Source organism: Lynx canadensis, chromosome B3, assembly GCF_007474595.2.
Source record: "Lynx canadensis isolate LIC74 chromosome B3, mLynCan4.pri.v2, whole genome shotgun sequence".
NCBI classification, from domain to species: Eukaryota; Metazoa; Chordata; class Mammalia; order Carnivora; family Felidae; genus Lynx; species Lynx canadensis.
Genome location: NC_044308.2, coordinates 18,747,520 through 18,765,443, shown reverse-complemented (window position 1 = coordinate 18,765,443; position 17,924 = coordinate 18,747,520). Strand labels below are relative to the sequence as shown.

Below are 17,924 nucleotides of genomic sequence, written 5' to 3'. Positions count from 1 at the left end.
TGCAACACGGCGTACAGAATGGATACCGTATACCTGACAGTATACGGGAAATATTTCTGTAAGTAGTTGCTTTGAAATGGCATTTCTGGAGCACAAGTTTGACGCTTTCAAATTTGTGGTCAGTGCTGCAACATTGCCCTGCATCCTGGTACTGGGGTGGGTGAGTGCCCATTTCCTGGTAACGTCAATGACACTGGATTCCAATTTTTACCAATCTGATGGACAAAAAAAGAATCTGAATTTCACTGGATTTTGCATGTCAGACAAAACCAGGAACTTAGGTCAAGCTTATTGGACATTCGGTGTTTCTCTTTTCTGAATTACCCATTGTCTTATCATTCAGTGTGCTTTCTGCCCCCCCGCCTTGATTTTTAGGGATATTATGGATTTTAAGCCTCGGAGAGCTGCATGAATTATGACTGGTTTTCTCCCAGCTTGCTATTTATCCTTTCCCTTCAATTGTGATGTTGTTTGTCCTCTGGATGTTTTACATTTTTATTTTATCTTATCTACCAATCTTTTCTTCTAAGGCTTCTGAGTTCTATTAGACATTTATTTAGTTTGGAAACTGGACCAGTGACTTTATTTATTTACTTATTATTATGTTATTACTTTTACTGATTGTTCTGTATTAAATAACACGGTCATATTTAGAAGGATAATAAACCATAGTTCAGCTCCTCAAAGGAAAAGTTCCCAGGTCTCAGATCATGCAGTGACTGCTACTTTTGCCCATAGCCAGTGAGGAAGGTTACCTCTGTAGACCCCGTGAAGGCTAGCTTGCTGATCTGAGGGTGAGAAGACATGGCTGCTCCCACCGTGGGCCCAAATCCTGGCACGATGTTGACCACTCCTGGAGGGAATCCGACCTGGATGGAAATTGAGGTGGCATTCAGAGGAGGACAACGGACCAGCGTCTACCACAGACCATGCTTGGGCCAACAGGCCAACCGCTGTAGGATGTCCACGAGCCCAGCGGCACCGTCACTGGGAAGCCAGGGCCTGGGTCATACGTCCACCCCAGGGCCCAGCCCCACGCGGCCAGTGTGTGGGCTGGGCCAGGGTGAGGTGCACACCCTTCCTTCCAGGCAGCACTTAATAACCCAAAAGGGCCTCTGACCAAAACGGCGGTGAGCCTCCACAGCCGAGCACCATTCTGTGCATGTGCACGTGCGTGTGCATGAGTGTGTCTGTGTGTATCTGTCTATGTGTGTGTTGGGAGAAGAGAGATACCTTGCTCACAAGCCCCGAGGCTCAGAGGCACCTGAAAAATATCCTCTATGACCTTCAGCTTTTCATTTTTTAAACCTGCCTCATCAGTGTTCCAAATGGCAACAGTGTAATCACTCCCTCAAAGCTCTCAGGCCACACCCCGAACTGGCAGGTCCTCAAGGTGGGGACTGCCATCTCTTCCACATTCATGCCTCCTGCTTTGCACATCTGAGGCCTCTTTATTAACCAAGAATACCGCAAGTGAATGAGGTCGGTGGGGGGTGGGGGGGAGGATGCTATTTAACAAATGTTTAATTAATTTAATATTTAATGTTCTTAAAACACATTATTTTAAAAGGGAAGAATTTAGGACATGGTGCTTGAGTCTTAGTTGTCCTAGGGGCTGTGTTTTACCAGTTCTGTCAGTCTCATGAATATTATGTAATCATGTCCAACATCACCAGTCAAAGGAAAGTGGGAAACTGGTCAGTTTCTGGCCGCTGCTGCAGCCTTACTTCTAAGCGGTAAAGGTCACGCTTCCTGGTCGTATTCGCCCAGCTGAGAAGTGACATGAATGGATCTTTTCTCCCATCCCTCTTCCCTTCCTGTTTCTTTTTTAACCTCTTTGCAGCATACAAGCTGGGCACAGAAGGACTGAAGCATGTTGCCAGGTGTGTTTGGGCGGCTTATTTCCTGGAACGGTGGCTGTCGCAGGGGAGAGGACAGTCGTCGGAGAGCAAGAGCACTGGTGAGTGGGCCCGGCTCGGGGCAGCCGCTTCCGTGGGAGCCCGCAAGACCGTCCCTCCGGGAGAAAACCAGACCATTTCATACGCCACAAATGCAAGGACCAAAGAACCCCCAAATATTTGGCTCCCTCTCAAGTGCCCCTCCTACAAATTCTCTAGACACAACATTTGCTCCTCAACCATAGGTTTGAACCCATAATAAGAGTTAAGTATTCTCATTAGGATCAGTGGGAGGAATGGAGTTTCTTCTAGCTCAGTGACCGCAAGCAGGAGAAAGAATGTACAGTTGCCAAGTGAGACACAGAAGCCCTTCCCTCCCACTCAGCTGTGAGCAGGCTGGCACTGTCACCCGCAGCCCAGCTCGACGGGGCAGCATTATCTGGTGCCGGTGGCCTGGTGCCTGGGAGTGGGAATGTTATCAACAACGCACACTATTGTCTTTCTCTTCTGGATGCCTTACCTCCTTGATCAGAGAGCCCAGATAAAGGGCCGTGAGGGGGGTCTGCTCCGCCGGCTTCACAACTACGGTGTTCCCACAGCAGAGAGCCGGGGCCAACTTCCACACCAGCATCAGCAGAGGGAAGTTCCACTACAACAGAACACAGAGGAACTCGTGGGAGGGCCTAGATCCACCCTGCTCCCCTGTCCTGGAGGCCCCACAATGCCTCCCCGAAGGGTATTTGCTTCGCAGGGTCTAGATTTGGGGCATAAGAGGTAACACAGGACAGCAATGATCAGAACTTCATTCCTGGGGCACCTGGGTGGCTCAGTCGGTAAAGCGCCTGACTCTTGAGTTCGGCTCAGGTCAAGATCTCACAGTTCTTGAGATGAGCCCCACATTGGGCTCTGTGATGACAGTGCAGAACCTGCTTGGGATTCCCTTTCTCCTTCTCTCTCTGCTCCTCCCCAGTTCATTCTCTCTCTCTCTCTCTCTCTCTCTCTCTCTCTCTCTCTCTCTCAAAGATAAATGAAAAAACATTAAAATGAAAAAGAAACTCATTCCTGCCCAGTGCTTCCTAAACTGCATTCTGGGAGATGTTAATAGGTAGTCTTTGCAAAGAGGACTCTGCTGTATGTTTATATTTCTGCTATATGTATATATTTCTTCCCCAGCTCTGTCTGGAATTCCTACCATAGACAATAAACATAAGATCTCAGTTCCCAAGGGTCGATACGCTTGGCTAAATGATGGTATTGTTTTGGGTTTACCCCCTAATGGTTGGGGTCCCCTCTTTCCTGGATCCCCACTTCTTAGCATGCAAATACCATCCTCTTTCCCATCTGACAAGCAAAGCCACACCTTCCCTTGGCCTGTACTGCTTCCAGCAGCTCCCTTCCCTCTCCTCGAAGCTTCTTGGCAGAGCTGTGCCCACGTGCCCAGGTCCCCTCCTGTAAGCCCCAGCAGTGGGGCTTCCGCTGCACCCAAATCTCCCGACAACACTGTTGGTGAGCAAATCTAACAGCTGTGTTTCTGTCTTGTTTAATTTCAAGGAAGGAGGTGACCCCATTGATCACAGGAATGATCAATGTCTGGGAATGTATTCCATTCCTGGGATGCCCTTGACCCTTGCTGCTCAGACTTCTCAGTGGGACCCCCTGATAGTCTTTGGGATTTGGCCCCAGGTCCTCTCCTGTCACTCTACAACCCCTCATTGGATGACCCCCCTCCCAACTTATGGGTGGGAACACCTTTGTCCTGACCATCGCCTGTGGGTAGCTCCAACCCTCACCTCTCTCTTGAGCTCTAGACCCAAATATGCAAATGCCTGATGGGACCCACTGGCCCCTCTGCCTCACCTGCCCAGACTTACCTTCGTCTTTCACTTCACTCCACCCAAACCTACTTCTCCCCCCGTCTTCCTCAAATCAACCAGCAACACGATCCACCCAATTCCAGCCAGGACTCACCCCCAACCTCTGATCAGCCACTGAACTCCACCAACTCTACATCCTTAGGAGCTTTCAAATCCATGCTTCTGCTAGGTCCTCAAATATTTCCTGTCTTATTTTCTTGGCGGGGATACCCCCCTCAGCCTTTTAAGTGACCTGCAAGTTTCTCAGGGACAAGGGCTGGACCCTTTTCCTTCAGGCCTTCAGTACCTGGTACCCTGGTGCCATGCCTGGCACACAGTGGACTCTCAACCGTTTGCTGAATGCACATATCTCCTTCGTCCCTGGGAGCACATTTCCAATCCTCTCCGTACACTGTCACTTGTCTGCCCAGCCTCCCGCCCTGGTGTTGCAGTGGCCCGGGGCTTCCTCCAACAGACGGGCAGCATTACCACATTCCCTGGCTCCTGCCAGGCTCCCCACTGCACGGTGAATACAGTCCCAGGCCCTTGGCAGCCACAGCCCACTGGGTCTACACCACCTGATGTGTACACCTCCTCTTCCTCACTTTGTCCCCATCTAAGTGTGGCCTCACCAGCTGTCCTTGCTCTCCAAGTAGCCCAGACAACCCTACACCTTCACTCAGGCTATTCCTGCTGCTTAGAAAACCCACTTTCCTATTGAACCACTCTTTCTCATCCTTCAAGGCTGGCTTATGAAACCACTGCTCTAGGCTAAGCCTGCTATTCCTGAGCCCTCTGCTTGGAATCCATGGTGCCTTCTCTTGTGCTCCTGGGGTCGGCCCCTTGAGAACAGGAGCGGGATCTAATCTATCCTGATAACTCTAAAGCACTGAACTCCATGCCACAGAGCAAATGCTCAGTTAATGCTGATGTGATCAAATCAAAACACATCAGAAACAGGTTCCAAAGGCTACAGGGGAGTGGGGCGGGATCTACATGGATCTATCCAGAAAAGTCATCATACTTACCGGAGTGATGGCTCCACACACACCTATAGGTTCATGCCTGGTGAAACATACAACGTTGTCATCTGGAAGAGGTTACATGGAGGAGAACACACTGGGATTAATCTAGGTTAAGGATTTTACGTAGCAAAACAACAAGAAACCCAGAAGCCCACAATGGGATCAGCTCCAAGTCTTGTCTAGTCTACAAAGAAGTGATTTTGAACTCAATTTTAAAAGCAAACTTCCTGGGGCGGTGCCTGGGTGGGGTTCAGTCAGTTAAGCATCCAACTTTGGCTCAGGTCATGATCTCACAGTTCATGAGTTCAAGCCCCAAATCAGGCTCTGTGCTATAAGCACAGAGCCTGCTTTGGATCCACTGCTCCACCGCCCCTCCCCCACTCTTGCTCTCTTTCTCTAAAATATAAGTAAACATTTTTTTTTTTTAAGTAAAATTCCTTGGGGTGCCTGGGTGGCTCAGCCGGTTAAGCTCTGACTTTGGCCCAGGTCATGATCTCACGGTTTGTGAGTTTGAGCCCCGAGTCGGGCTCTGTGCTGACAGCTCAGAGCCTGGAGCCTGCTTCCAATTCTGTGTCTCCTTCCCACTAGCTCCCACGAGCGCATGCTCTCTCTCTCTCAAAAATAAATGAACATTAAAAAAAGAATTAAAAAAGAAAAAACTCCTTAAGAGAAGAAATCAGCACAGCACCATTTCCTTTGGGGACAGGGAAGGCGCCTTGAAGGGGAAACCAGGGGTGCTATGAAGAGGCTACCTGGAGTGACGAGAAGACAGGGTCCCCAGAAGGCCCAGATGAGGCTAGGAGTCTTGCGCTGGCTCACCTGTGGGGATGGTCCGTCCCTGTATTTTGTCAGCCCACCCTGCAAAGTATCTGAGGGTTTTCACACAGCCCTCTAGGTCGATGAAAAAGGCATGAAGGAATGGCTTCCCTGTGTCCATCGTTTCCAGGGTCTGCAACATGAAGACAACATCTATTTTAGACATAGTTTCCCTTTTGGCTGTCGGGCTGTTAAAGACAGGGGACAGGGGAGGAGAGCACAGCCCTAGAACACTGTGTGTGCAATGTTCTGCGTGTCCCTTCAGAAAGCAAGACACACATTTCCCATAAGACCTATCTCAGACGGTCGAGGATTTCTTTCCCTTCAAAACACCTCGATCTGGGGGGCTGGCCAGAGCATGGGCAGGTGTCCCCGTGAAGGACAGTGGATAGAAGTCTGATCTGGAGCCTCACTGGGAAGGAGGACACGGTAGCATTTGGTCTTCTGTCTGGAGCACAGTTGTCTCGCTCTGTGACCTGGCCACACGTTGTGCATTTCCCGGGAAGCTCCTGGAAGGTTAGGCTTTGGGGAGGCTGGACAAAGGCTGGCTTCTTCTGACAAAAGGGGGGATGCGATTCTTCTTTCTTGGCTAGGCTGACCCTTGTGGCTGTGGAAAGAGTGACAGAGCCCCGAAGGGTAGTGCCACCAGCCAAAGGCGCAGTCCTCCCCAACTGGGCTGCCCAAGCCGGATGCGCCGTCGGTCAGAAGGGAGCAGGCTCGCCCTTGGCAGTGAGGGAGGTGATTACCCAGGGCGAGTGCGCAGCCACTCAATGGTCCGGATTCTTTTCTATTTCCAGCCGGGGTTTAAGAGAACCCCTTTGTCCCTTGGACAAGCGGCCCCAGTTGAGTCCAGCGCTGAGACCGCCTGTCATCCATTCATCCATCTCTGCAGGAAGTGGCCACCCTGACACATAGCCTGGGGCTGGATTCTCATTTTAGCATCGATGCAGTGACAGGGTGACTTACTAGGGAAGAGAGGCCCCCTCCACGTGCACCTGTGTGTGCCTCATCTCTGAGCTTGACACCTGTGTTCCCACGTTGAGGTGCCGACACCACGGCTAATGGAGCCAGGTGACACCCAAGGTCACCTAGCGGGTCAGTGGCACTGAATTCAGGGCATCAAACTTCCAGCCGGCATAGTGACCACTCCTGAGGTGGCTGCCCCCAGACATTTGCATCTGGGAAGATTGGAGAATGGCCACACAGGGTGCTCGGGGCAGCTCTGTCAGAACTGGGGTTCCAAGCATTTCTAAACAGGAGCAACCGCTTCTCTCGCTGAGCTGCGAGCCCCTGAATCCCTCTCTGCCTCAGTTTCCTCATCTGTAAAATGAGAATAATCATAATAATAATAACAATAATACTAATAACTACTACTAATAGTAGTACTTGTCTCATGGGGCTAGTGGGGGGGCTAGAGCAGGGCCCGCCCACAGGAAGTGCCATGTTAACTGTTGCCGGTGACAGCTGTATGATCATGATCATCTTCCTTTCGGGAGGCTTCGTTTTGGGCAATCCTTACTTGGGGACACTGAAGAGAGAGGACTGTGAGTTGCTGAAGATGACAGGGCTGGTCTGGGTCTGGGGTGTGTCCCACCCCCAGCGGATGCTGTTCAGGGACCAAGTGAGGCCAACGTAAGATCCAGTGTGCCGTCCCTTACGCTCCTATCGATTCCATGTTGAAACTTTTATCTTCCCACAGGAAACCCAAGCATTGCAAATAACGCCCCAAAGTCCAGGACGGGCCTACTCCTGACGGCATCTGCATATCTGTCGATGGGATGAGGGAATCATTCTTGGCCTTTTTCTGGGATGGGACAAGGAGGAGAAAGGCAGAAGACTATGGCGTACCATGGTAGGGAAGTCCTGCCTCCAGTCCTGGCTTACCTCCTCTGGCTGGATAACCTTGCACAGGTTACCTAACCTCTCTGGGCATCAGTATCTTCATCTCTGAAACGGGATAATGAATGCGCAGGCCAAGTGCCCAACACAGGCCTGGTACATGGTGAGGATTCAGCAAGCATCGGCTAGCTGTCACTATTAACTTGGGCCACTTTGCTTCCCAGAGGGATGACATGAATTTGCCAGGTTGGTTTTATGGAATCTGTCCAAGCAAAACCAGGGTCATAATAGGTTTAGACAGGAAATTCTTTTGAAACGTTAAAAAAAAAAAAAAAAAAAAAAGAAAAAGAATCACAGATGAGTGTACAGGGTTGAACCTGAGATATCAAGTGTTAGCTACTGATTGGGACTTGTAAACAGTTATTGTGGCTGGACCAGGAGTGAACCGCAGCCGCTCCTGCATTTACTTCCTCTAACATTTTAAGAGAAAAATATGCCTTCAGAAAAACGAATGCATCGTAACCTTCAGATACTAAAGAATGAGGCAAAGTGCGAAGGAACCTGTCCCTTCACTCAAGTCAGTATTCCAAGGCTTAAAATGAGGAGGCCCAGAAATGGGGCTTGGGTTGAAAAGAGAGTCAACAGGGAGGGCCCCGATTTGGGGCGCTTCCAGAGAGAGCACCCACAGAGCCAGAGTCTGGGCCCCAGGTGCCTCAGGAAGGGGGAGAAAGCTGGGGCTGCCGGATCGCCCACATCTGTTTCTAAACATTGAACACAGAAGTAAATACGTAGCTCTGTCAAAACCACTGAGCCGGCAAGAGAACATGATGGAAAGAAGCACTACGCTGCATGAAAATGCAAGAAAACCATATCAAGGTGGAGGGTGAGGGTATTTTCCTATGATGTGGTCCTGGTTTGAAAAACATATTTCCCACTAATTCTCTTGTTCCTTTCACGATGTGGCAAAGAGCCGGATCTTGTTTCTCGTGCACAGCCAGGTCCCGACAACACAGGCAACTCGCTCCGTCTATCACGACCCAGTCCTGCCGGGCCCGTGGGGCGGGCTGCCGGCGAAGGTGGTTCTATGGCCACTGCTCCCTAAGACGATACTGACACTTGAGGACAGGGTGGGGAGGGGTGCCCAGGGCACATCCTCTCCCGCCTGCTATTAGTCCCCACGGACATTGCAGACTGATGAGCTCATGCTGGGTGAAAACAGAAATGTTTTTGAAAAAGCCAGTCTGGCAGCTTGAGAGTTGAGGCTGGCTTTCGTTGCAGGAAGAAACCAGAGGCTCCTCGGACAGAAACGCTGACCTTGAGAGGGAGCCACCCCTCACCCAGATTTGGGGCACACATGCCGGGCAAGGGCCGACTGGGGAGGGAGAAAGGAAGGAAGGAAGGAAGGAAGGAAGGAAGGAAGGAAGGAAGGAAGGAGAGCTCAGGTCTCTGTGCAGACACACCCTCTGGGCATTGCACCTAAGAGCAGGACCTGAGATGCAGGGTTCTTGAGCCCTCCACCCCCAAAACACACATCCAGGGACAAAAACAATCTCAGTGTCCTGGATGACGCTGTTCTCCATGACGGTAGATATTCTATGGCTCGTTCCAGACACCCGATCAAGAAAGGAAAGAACCATTTTTCCAAATCAGAGGCTGAAAAGGAGATTTTTCTCCCCTACCAACTGGGCCTCAAGGTTTGGAGCAAGTTTTAAACAGGAGTCAAAGCCATAGGAGGGCAGCATGTGGAGGGTGCAGAGGACCTCAAGGCAGGAGATGGCCCTGAAATTTCCTCTGCTCACTCATTGCAAGACTAAAGGAAGGTCTTAGGACCCCTGTGAATAATGCATTTACAACCTATAATTGTCTTCACAGTCCGTTCTGATCGGAGCAGCCCTACCTCATGGGGTGGGTGGAATTCATGTGCCCATTTTGCAGCAGCAGATCTAAGATTACTAGAAATTACTGGCCAGGAGGGTATAGAGCTGGGTGTGCAGCATTATTTATGAGGAATGCTGTTACCAATAATACCTGTCATCTAGTTAGTGATTACTGCATGCCAGGGCCTCTGCTAAGGATTTTAAATGGAGCACTCTCACAACATTTAAATACAATTCTTACTGATATCTTCCACAAAGAAATATATGCTCAGAGAAGTACAGCAACTTGTCCAAAGCCACGCAGCTAGCAAGTGGCAGAGGCGGGATCCGAATTGATTTTTAAGTCATAGGGGAACAGTTTTTTTCTATGTTGAATGGCAGCATTTATCTTAATAAATATTCAAAAAATATATACACCAGCACATTAAATCTGTAATGTCATGGATATTGTCACTTAGGAGGAAGTTAAACTTAACTTTGAAAGAGATCTCATGTGAAAAAAAAAATTAATGTCATAAACATACAGGTGCAGGGCCAGGATATGGCCTAGCTCATCTGGCTGGCTGTGACTATGAGTCTGGGGACCGCCAACGCAGCTGAACTGCATCCAGGCAACTTCTTGGTCCCGAATGTGAACTTCAGGGGGCAACAGTCTGACTTCAAAACCAAACAGGTGACGGCGGAGGGCGTGGACACGTGCCTACTGCCAGAGAGCCATACCTCAAAGGGCCTAACACATCCACTTCCACACAAAACCAGCGCCCTGGGTCTCCCCCACACTCCGTGGGGGACAGGCCCCCTCTGTGAGGCCAGCCAGTCGTCCCACACCTGCCCGCCAACGCGCGCGAACTCACAGCCAAGACGGTGCGGTCCCTCTCCACCAGGTCAGCCAACTGATTCAGCAGCCGGCCACGGCCCAGCGCATCCAGGCGGCGCCACGGGGAGCCCCTCTGGAAGGCGGCTTGTGCGGCCTCCACTGCCTTGTCCACGTCGGGCTGAAAACCAGAGTGAGTGTATCATCTTTTGCTGTGACTGCATTTTGGGAGAACTCAGCTGTCCGTTTCGGAGAACAGCAGAGACCTGCCTCCATCACACAAGCAGAGGAAGGGGGTTGGTGGCAGTCGGAAAATGGCAGCTACGTTTCAAATCTCTGGACCTGTTCGGGGCTTCAGCGTGACTTTCTGCTTCTTTACATCTTAGGTCTTTTTCAAGATTCCTACAATGGCCAAGCATGAACCATCCTTCTGATTATAAAAGCGTTTTAAAATAGTTTCTAAAACTACCGACCTTAATTATTTTTCTTGGTGACCCAAGTAGGAAAAGATTTTTCCACTTGCTAGCTCAGTCTGGACACACACTCCCACAGTTATTCAATTAGGTGGGGAAATGTCTGTCTTTTTATTTTAGCTTGGCATTGTATTCAAGCTGAGGACTCTGGTCCCATAGTGAGAATGGGGCAGGAGTGCTTCTTGGGAACTGACCACATCGGAAAAGTCCACAGACGGGGAGGATCTGGAACTTTTCTCTCCCTTCAGCCTCACCTACCCCCCTTGGGGGCAGAAGTATTGCACCATTTTATAGACAAGGAACTGGATTTTCTGCGCACCCATAGAATTATAATCAAAACTTCTTCGTAAAAGAAAGGAGGTGAGAATTATTTAGAGTTGTTTAAGGTCACCCATTCTTATTTCAGGAAAATGAGTTCAAGGCTCTGATTGCTGATGGGCAAAAGCTCATCCCCCAGGCCCCTCAGAGCCTCATTTCCCTAGGAAGGTGATGCCGGATGCAATCAAGAGGGGGACACCACCAAGATTCTCTGTCTCCAAAGCATGCTTGGAGGCCACTGAAAACTTGGGCAAAGGAGATATTAAGACTTTGAATTCCTTGTTCCAGGCTCTGGGAGCCAGAGCCTCTCCAGGCACAGGGGACAGGACAGCCTCTGACTCCACGGGCTCAGAGCACTCACCCAGACCAAGAGAAAAGCCAGAGCCTCAGGCAGGGATCTCATTCTCCTCCTTGATTCCTGTGTAATGATGCACTTGGGAATCACCCACTGGGAATCCTGCTCTGTGCCCCCACACCCCAGCCACCCCATGTACTGACATCATATAAAGACGAGCTCCCTGATGCTATTATCTTTGTAAATACAGCTTAGCCTGAAACACTACACACAGAAGGGTCTGTATAGGTAGAACCACTGTGTTTCCTGCCTGGCACAGAACTATTACTGGTGGGATCAAATTCAAGCCTATTTTACACATGTCTTTCACCCTGTCCACATTCGACATTACCCATACGCTTATAAGAACATCAGATGATTACTCTAGTGGTGGAGGAGAGGTTTCAATTTCCCTTCCCTCCTTAGAAAAGCTTTACCTTCAACATTTCTTCTAATGGCACGTATATTTAAAAGATACTTTCCGGCTTTGAAATGTATCAAGGACACATCCAGAAGACATAGATATATATGCAAAATTATATAGTTTTAAGGTTATATAGTTGTTTTAAATAGTTATAAAGACTATAGCTTTACATGATCATTTCAGGTTCTGGCAGAAGAGAAATCTGGCCACTGAGTCTTTTTCCCTTCAAGTCTTTTTTTTTTTTTTTTTTTTTTTTTTTTTTTTTAAGTGTCTCCTGCCAGAATGCTGCATTTGGGTGAAACACACCAGCCGGAAATGCTTTCTGGAAAGATTCTTTAATGCCTCCAGGTTCAAATAATTGATAAAAACCTTTCCTTTATCCCTGTGCTGAGGAAAGCTGAGGTCATCCTTATAGATGGGGAAACATCTATCAAAGGAGAGTGACTGTTTGCAGTGGATTGTCCCTAATTGATCCCATTCTGGGCCATGTGTCTGGGAAGCAGCTAACTTAGGTTGTACCCGGAGGACAGGCCCGTTCTGTCTTACAACTGAGCCAAACTGCCTCCTTATCCTTTAATTATCCGCAATTTAATTACTTGGGGGATGGGGGGGTAGGTGGAGCACTCACCTTATCTCCTTCTTCTACTTCACATATTTTTTCTAGAGTTGAAGGATTATATGTGGCAAACTTTTTTCCACTCTTGGATTCGTGCCATTCATTGTTGATGAATATCTAACCAGGAAAGGAAGTTGTAATGCATTAGGGTTAAATCAAAATCATATCATTCCAACATGCTGAGGACCTTAGGTAATGTCTTGTCCTTTCCCCACCCCCCCCCCCCGCCACCTACCCACCCACCCACCCCTTTATAGATGAGACCTGGAGGGGAGGTGGAGTCCCACGCCCACCCCGGAGCACCCTCAGAATTAGAATCCAAGTCTCCTAACTTCTAATGCATTCTCAGAGAATTACTTTTTGTCATAATGAAACTAAAGTCATTTAGAATTTTTCTAAAATGTTGTCTCTCTCTTTTTAAAAAGCATTAATATGGATTCATGGAAGAATGGCTAGCGGGTATAGGTTAAATCCAACACCCTCATAGAGTTTGGGCGAAGACTAAATAGGTTTGGACCTATAAGTGCCAAGGAATCACCTACCCCCGAAGGGTAGGTCGTCAGTGAGCACTCCCTTCTGCCTCCTTCTTGCGGAAACCCCCAGCCAGATTGCCAAGGAATTGGCTTTCTACAAGGATCTTACCATAATCCCTAATCTTTGTTAAACGTACATTGGCACTCCTCCCCCATTCTCTTTAAAATGTCTATGTTCATGTTGGGCTTGATAAAAGCCAGTGTTGGAATACAAAGATAAATACCTGGGTTAGGAAATGGTCTGGTTATATGAAAAGATGTAGCAAATAGTCATTTATATCTAGAACCAAGGAATTAACCCACAGAAATCATTTAGCTCGGGGCCTCAATTACCTAGAACACAACCGAGAAGAAGGATGTTAAAAAAAAAAAAGACATCATGAGCACACGAAAAGGAATTCACAAAGTTCCCACGCTGAAATGTATGTACTATTTACTCTTACTTTACTCTAGCTGCTAACTACCTTAAAAAAGCACCACATTAAAAGAGAGGGCTTTGGGAAAGGAATGAGGAACAGAGGTGACAGCTAACATACAAAACACGTTCTGACAGTGTGGAGGCCCCCGTAACCCAGAGAGGACAGATGATCTGCTGCTGTACCAGCTTGGGACAGCCTTGTCATCACAGCCCATCATGGCGTCACAAAGACCCCAGTCACAGACGTGGGTAAGACACCTTAGAAATATTTCCATCAATAATTTCTAAGTACAAAGCTAGCTCATCAAAGTCCGTTTCTACATCTATATGTGTATCTTTTGCTTCCCTTTCATTAATTTTCAAAGAATTGTGTCACTCCAATGGCTATTTTCAATTGCTGTGAATTTTATTCATTAGGAACACTTGACTCCCCAGTGATGATAGGCAGGCAGAGCGACATCTCATCCAGCTTGTGCATGGCTTGATTACGGTCTCTGTCCTGGACTCTGCTGTAAAAAATCCAAAGCTCACTGAGAAGGAAGCGCGCTCTGCGAAGCTGCTGGGGGAAGACCGTTTTGGTAACTCTCTCTGAAAGCGGGGAAGTCTCATCATGGCGGGGACAAAGCACAGAAGGCCAACTCTTGCCGGGGCAGGTGGGCAGAGGCACCTTGTCCCCCATGTGGAATCCAGGGCTGAGGGCATCCCTTGCCTGTAGGACGTGCCTGTCTGACTTCTGGAAGCTCAGCTTCTTCAACATGAGGCCAGGCCCCCAGGGAAGCACGTGGAATAAGCCAGGCTACAATTACAGGTTTATTCTTCCAGCTGAAACCAAATCCAAGCGTTCACTCTTGCCATCCAGCGAGCAATCACTCGGTAACAGCGAGAAATTAATAAGTGGGGAAGAGGGGTTCAGTTAGCGCAGGGACGAAAGCAGAGCCAGAGCGGGGGGGGGTGGGCATTTGTCGGAAGATGAAATTTCGTGGGTTAGCAAATAGAGACTGTTAGTGAAAACTGCTGATTCTGGGTCCTTCCTGGTATCAATTCCAAGGGGGAGGGAAATGAGAAGACGGTAGAAGAGAATATAAATAAGGAAGATGGAGACAGATTGCAACGATCAGATGTCTGTTATACTTCATCTCCAAGCATGTGCCTCCAAAAAAAAAAAAAAAAATTACTTGGTCGGTCATGACAGTGGTCTGTAGTCCCTCCTAACCAGCAACTTAAAAACAACAACAACAACAACAACAACAACATTCAGACTCCTCAACTTTGACCATATTTTCCCATCACAATGTTGCCAATTTAGCAAGATTTTTTTTTCTTCCTGCTACACTAGTAAAGTAATCTTGGAAGTGGTTTCTAACTGTTGATTTTCTCTCCACGAAAACAAAACAAAAACACAAATAAAGAAGGGGTCAGTAAGTGTGGCTTACCAATTATGCTGCCTGTATTGTCTTGAGCCCCAAATAAGGAGAAAGTCTCCAGAAAAAAAAAAAAATGTTATCTTCCACTTGTGAATTGGTATCAAATAAACCTCACAGAGGTATGAAATTGTTACACCAAGCTGTAGGCGAACTCGAAACTTCCTGAAGAAGAAAGGCGTGTTCTCCGAACTGAGCTGGAAAACCACAGCTGCTCTGAGGAGACCTGGGTCCCGGGTGGAGAAGACGGGGGTCATGCAAGGGAGGTGTGCTGGCGCCATTTACAGTAACTTCCATCGGACTTCGGCTAAACTCAGAGGAGTATGTTTTCAGAAAAGGAGAGTTGAGGGCAGTTTATTTTTCACAAAAGAGATCATAAAAACGGGAGTTTTAGTGAACCAGAAACTCTTAAGGAGAATCTCTGTTACCGGAAGAAATTTTATAAGGGAAGAAAAGGTCCCCCTGAAGTGAAAGAGCTTGGTATCCTCTGAATCTGGGAGGGGGTGCCCAAGGGGATCCTTCCCCCACACCAGGGTAACATAGCAGAGCCCGGTGTTAAAACGGGAGAACAAATGAGGAAGTTCCGACAAGGTCGTCCTTCTGGAAACTGGCCTTACCCTAGGAAATGGCACCCCCAAGGCTGGGGCTCAGACCCGCCATTTCTTCCATTAGCAAGAAGTACCATGAGTCAGGTTTGAAAAATAACAGGCCTTTACTGGCTCACACACTGCACCCCTCCCCACCGCCTGCCCCGGGCCTCGATGGATTCTGCAATTCTGTGTCTCCTGCTTCTTTCCTAGGCCCCTTCTGCTGTCTCTCCAGCCAGAGGCTCCCTCAGCATTGCTCGCCAGGGTTGCTGTCCCTCAGCCACCACCACACAGGCTGCCTGGGCCCTGCAGGTGCTAGCACTAGGCCTCTGCGGTGGTGGGTCTGCAAAGACAAAACAGGCAGAGGCCTTACCCTCCACAGGGAAGGAGAGTACAGTGGCCTGACATCAGGCCACAGCAGCCATCGTCACCCGGGAGCCCCTAAGTCTCCAGGTTCTTTGGAGCCTCCCCCTCCCCATCTCTTCTCAGCCTTAATCACATACCCTGCTCTGTTCCACTAAGAAAAAGGGAGTGCCCAGCAAGACAACAGACTGGTCGCTCTGTGAATCTTCTAAGATCCTTCTCTATATACACTTGTAAAGGGCCATAAAGAATCGCAGAGAAAGAAACATTCCATGTGGCTTCCTTCTTCTGATAGGACTCAAAAAGGCAGAAAGAAAAAGGACAATAACATAGGTGATTTCTGGGTTCTGCCTCCTTTAAAAAAAAGCCCAAAACTTACGAAACAAAAATAAAACCAAACGTCACCACCACCAACAGGCAAGCAAGCACCAGCAGTGTTAACGATCTACAAAGACGTAGGTACTATTCTTATGTTCCCAGAGCGTGTGGTGGAATTTTTCGCTCCAAAGCTGATACTACTTACGGAAACTACATTAAAAATAATCTCCAGCGTTTATGGTGAAGTGTCTCCACTGATTACAGAGCCCTCTGAAAACAGTTAATTTAAATGTCATGTGATCTGAGGCAGAGCCGACATTAAGTGCCAAGAGACCCAAATCTGAAGGCCACACATAGTGGCCTACAACTTTCTCCGCTTGATTAAAACTATTTGAGAGGCATAATTGCTACTTTTGAAAGTAAAATTGGTGGGGGAATTTTCTAAGTGCTGTGTCAGCTGGAGTTGGGGGCTAGGGATAAGATGCAAATTAAAAAATAAAAAGAAGGGAAGCTGGGGAAAGAGATGCCAACGGAGGCTCTCGGCCTGCGACCCTGCAGCGCTCCCCGTGTCCACGGCCTCCAAACAGCCTCTCCGTGTCCTCCCACGGGACGCGCTCCCGGCAGCCCTCCGCGGCCGGCTCTCCAGGCCTCGCCATCTTCCTTTCTGCCCTAGGCAGGTGATCTCACCGCCCTGCAGACGCCCGGCCTCCCAGCTCGGCGCAAACCAGCAGAGACTCCACGGGGTGCGGCGGGGCCTTGCCACCAGCGCGGCTTCCCAGGCCCAGTTCGGAGACCTTCGGGAACACATTCTCCGTCTGTCAGCACCAGTGCTTCTGGGCTCCAAGGCAGTTTCACCAGGGCTCACCTTCCTACTTCCCCTCGCTCTGCTGGTAAGCCAGGTAGGCTAGGCTCGGAAGGTACGACGTCTCTCCAGTTGGCTCCCGATGACATGGGTTTGGAGTCTCCAAGTGGCGGGTCCCCAGTGCAGCGCGAGCTCCGTGACCAACTCTCGGTGTTCTCAGGCACCCTCTGACCCTCCCAAAGCCTGGCCCGTTCGTCCCCGGAAACCTTGTCGCAGGGTCTGCGGGAGACCGGCGGGCCCGAGGGGCCGCGGCCCGCACCTCCACTCGCCTTCAAAGCGGGCCCTGCAAGGGCACGTCGGGGCCGCGCCGGTGGCAGCCTGGAGCCGCACGGGCGCTGCGCAGCCTCCCTCGCCAGGCTCGGTGGCTTAAAGCGCTGAGCCCCGCCGCCCGAGGGCCCGTCTGGGACGGCAGATCGCGGAGTCGCCTTCGGGATGCGCGGTGGACGCGCTCCCGCCCGGGATGTCCTGCGCCGGACGCCGCTTGGAGAGGGCCCGACCCAAGCGGAGAGGCTCCGGTCGCGGGAACGCCGGGCGAACTCGACTGAAGGCGCGCCGCCCGCAGCACCCGGCACCCTCGGAGCGGAGCGGCGGGGCTCCCGGCCTGCTGGCTCCGCATCCCTGCCACCCGGGCCGGACAGCCCAGCTCAGAGCCAGGCGACCGTCGGGTGGGATGGGCGCCCACCTTACCTTGGTAAACTTGACCTCCAGGCTGCGGACGGGGCGCGGCAGGGCAGGCGGCTTCCTGTCCGGCTGCCCGTTCTCCACGGTCCCGTTGGTGGTGGCCATGGCTCTTCTGCGCTCCCTGGCCCGAGGCGCCCGAGTCTGCGGCGCTGGCTCCGGCCTGAATGGTGCGCAGCTTGCTCGCGGGGTGACAGCTCCGCGCCGCTTTATGGAGCGACCCACGCCTCCCGCCCAAGGGGGCCGTCTAATTGGCTGCAGGACCGGAGGAAGGGAGGGAGGGCGGGAGGGGAGGGGGCCGGCCCGCCTCACCCCACCCCGCCCGCCGCCCCTGCGGGAGCCCGGCCACCCCCCGCCCGGCCACCGCGCAGCGCGCGCTCCCCCGCCCCGGAGGCTGCCCTTGGAGGAGCTCCCCCGAAGAGCCACCGGGCCCCGGAAGTGCCAGAGCTCCCGCAGC

General features: G+C 50.4%; 1 protein-coding gene across 1 annotated transcript in view; it reads right to left on the bottom strand.

The window, feature by feature from the left end:
* ALDH1A3 (aldehyde dehydrogenase 1 family member A3) overlaps nucleotides 1-17,646 on the bottom strand; it is a 38,791-nt gene extending 21,145 nt beyond the window's left edge. The window contains exons 1-7 of the mRNA XM_030317505.2: nucleotides 17,477-17,646; nucleotides 12,300-12,404; nucleotides 10,163-10,303; nucleotides 5,596-5,725; nucleotides 4,780-4,841; nucleotides 2,419-2,547; nucleotides 756-869 (exon numbers count right to left, since the gene is read on the bottom strand). Coding sequence (XP_030173365.1) covers nucleotides 756-869; nucleotides 2,419-2,547; nucleotides 4,780-4,841; nucleotides 5,596-5,725; nucleotides 10,163-10,303; nucleotides 12,300-12,404; nucleotides 17,477-17,575 — 780 coding nt within the window. The 5' untranslated portion in view covers nucleotides 17,576-17,646. The remainder of the gene's footprint in view (nucleotides 1-755; nucleotides 870-2,418; nucleotides 2,548-4,779; nucleotides 4,842-5,595; nucleotides 5,726-10,162; nucleotides 10,304-12,299; nucleotides 12,405-17,476) is intronic.
* Nucleotides 17,647-17,924: the final 278 nt, after the last annotated feature.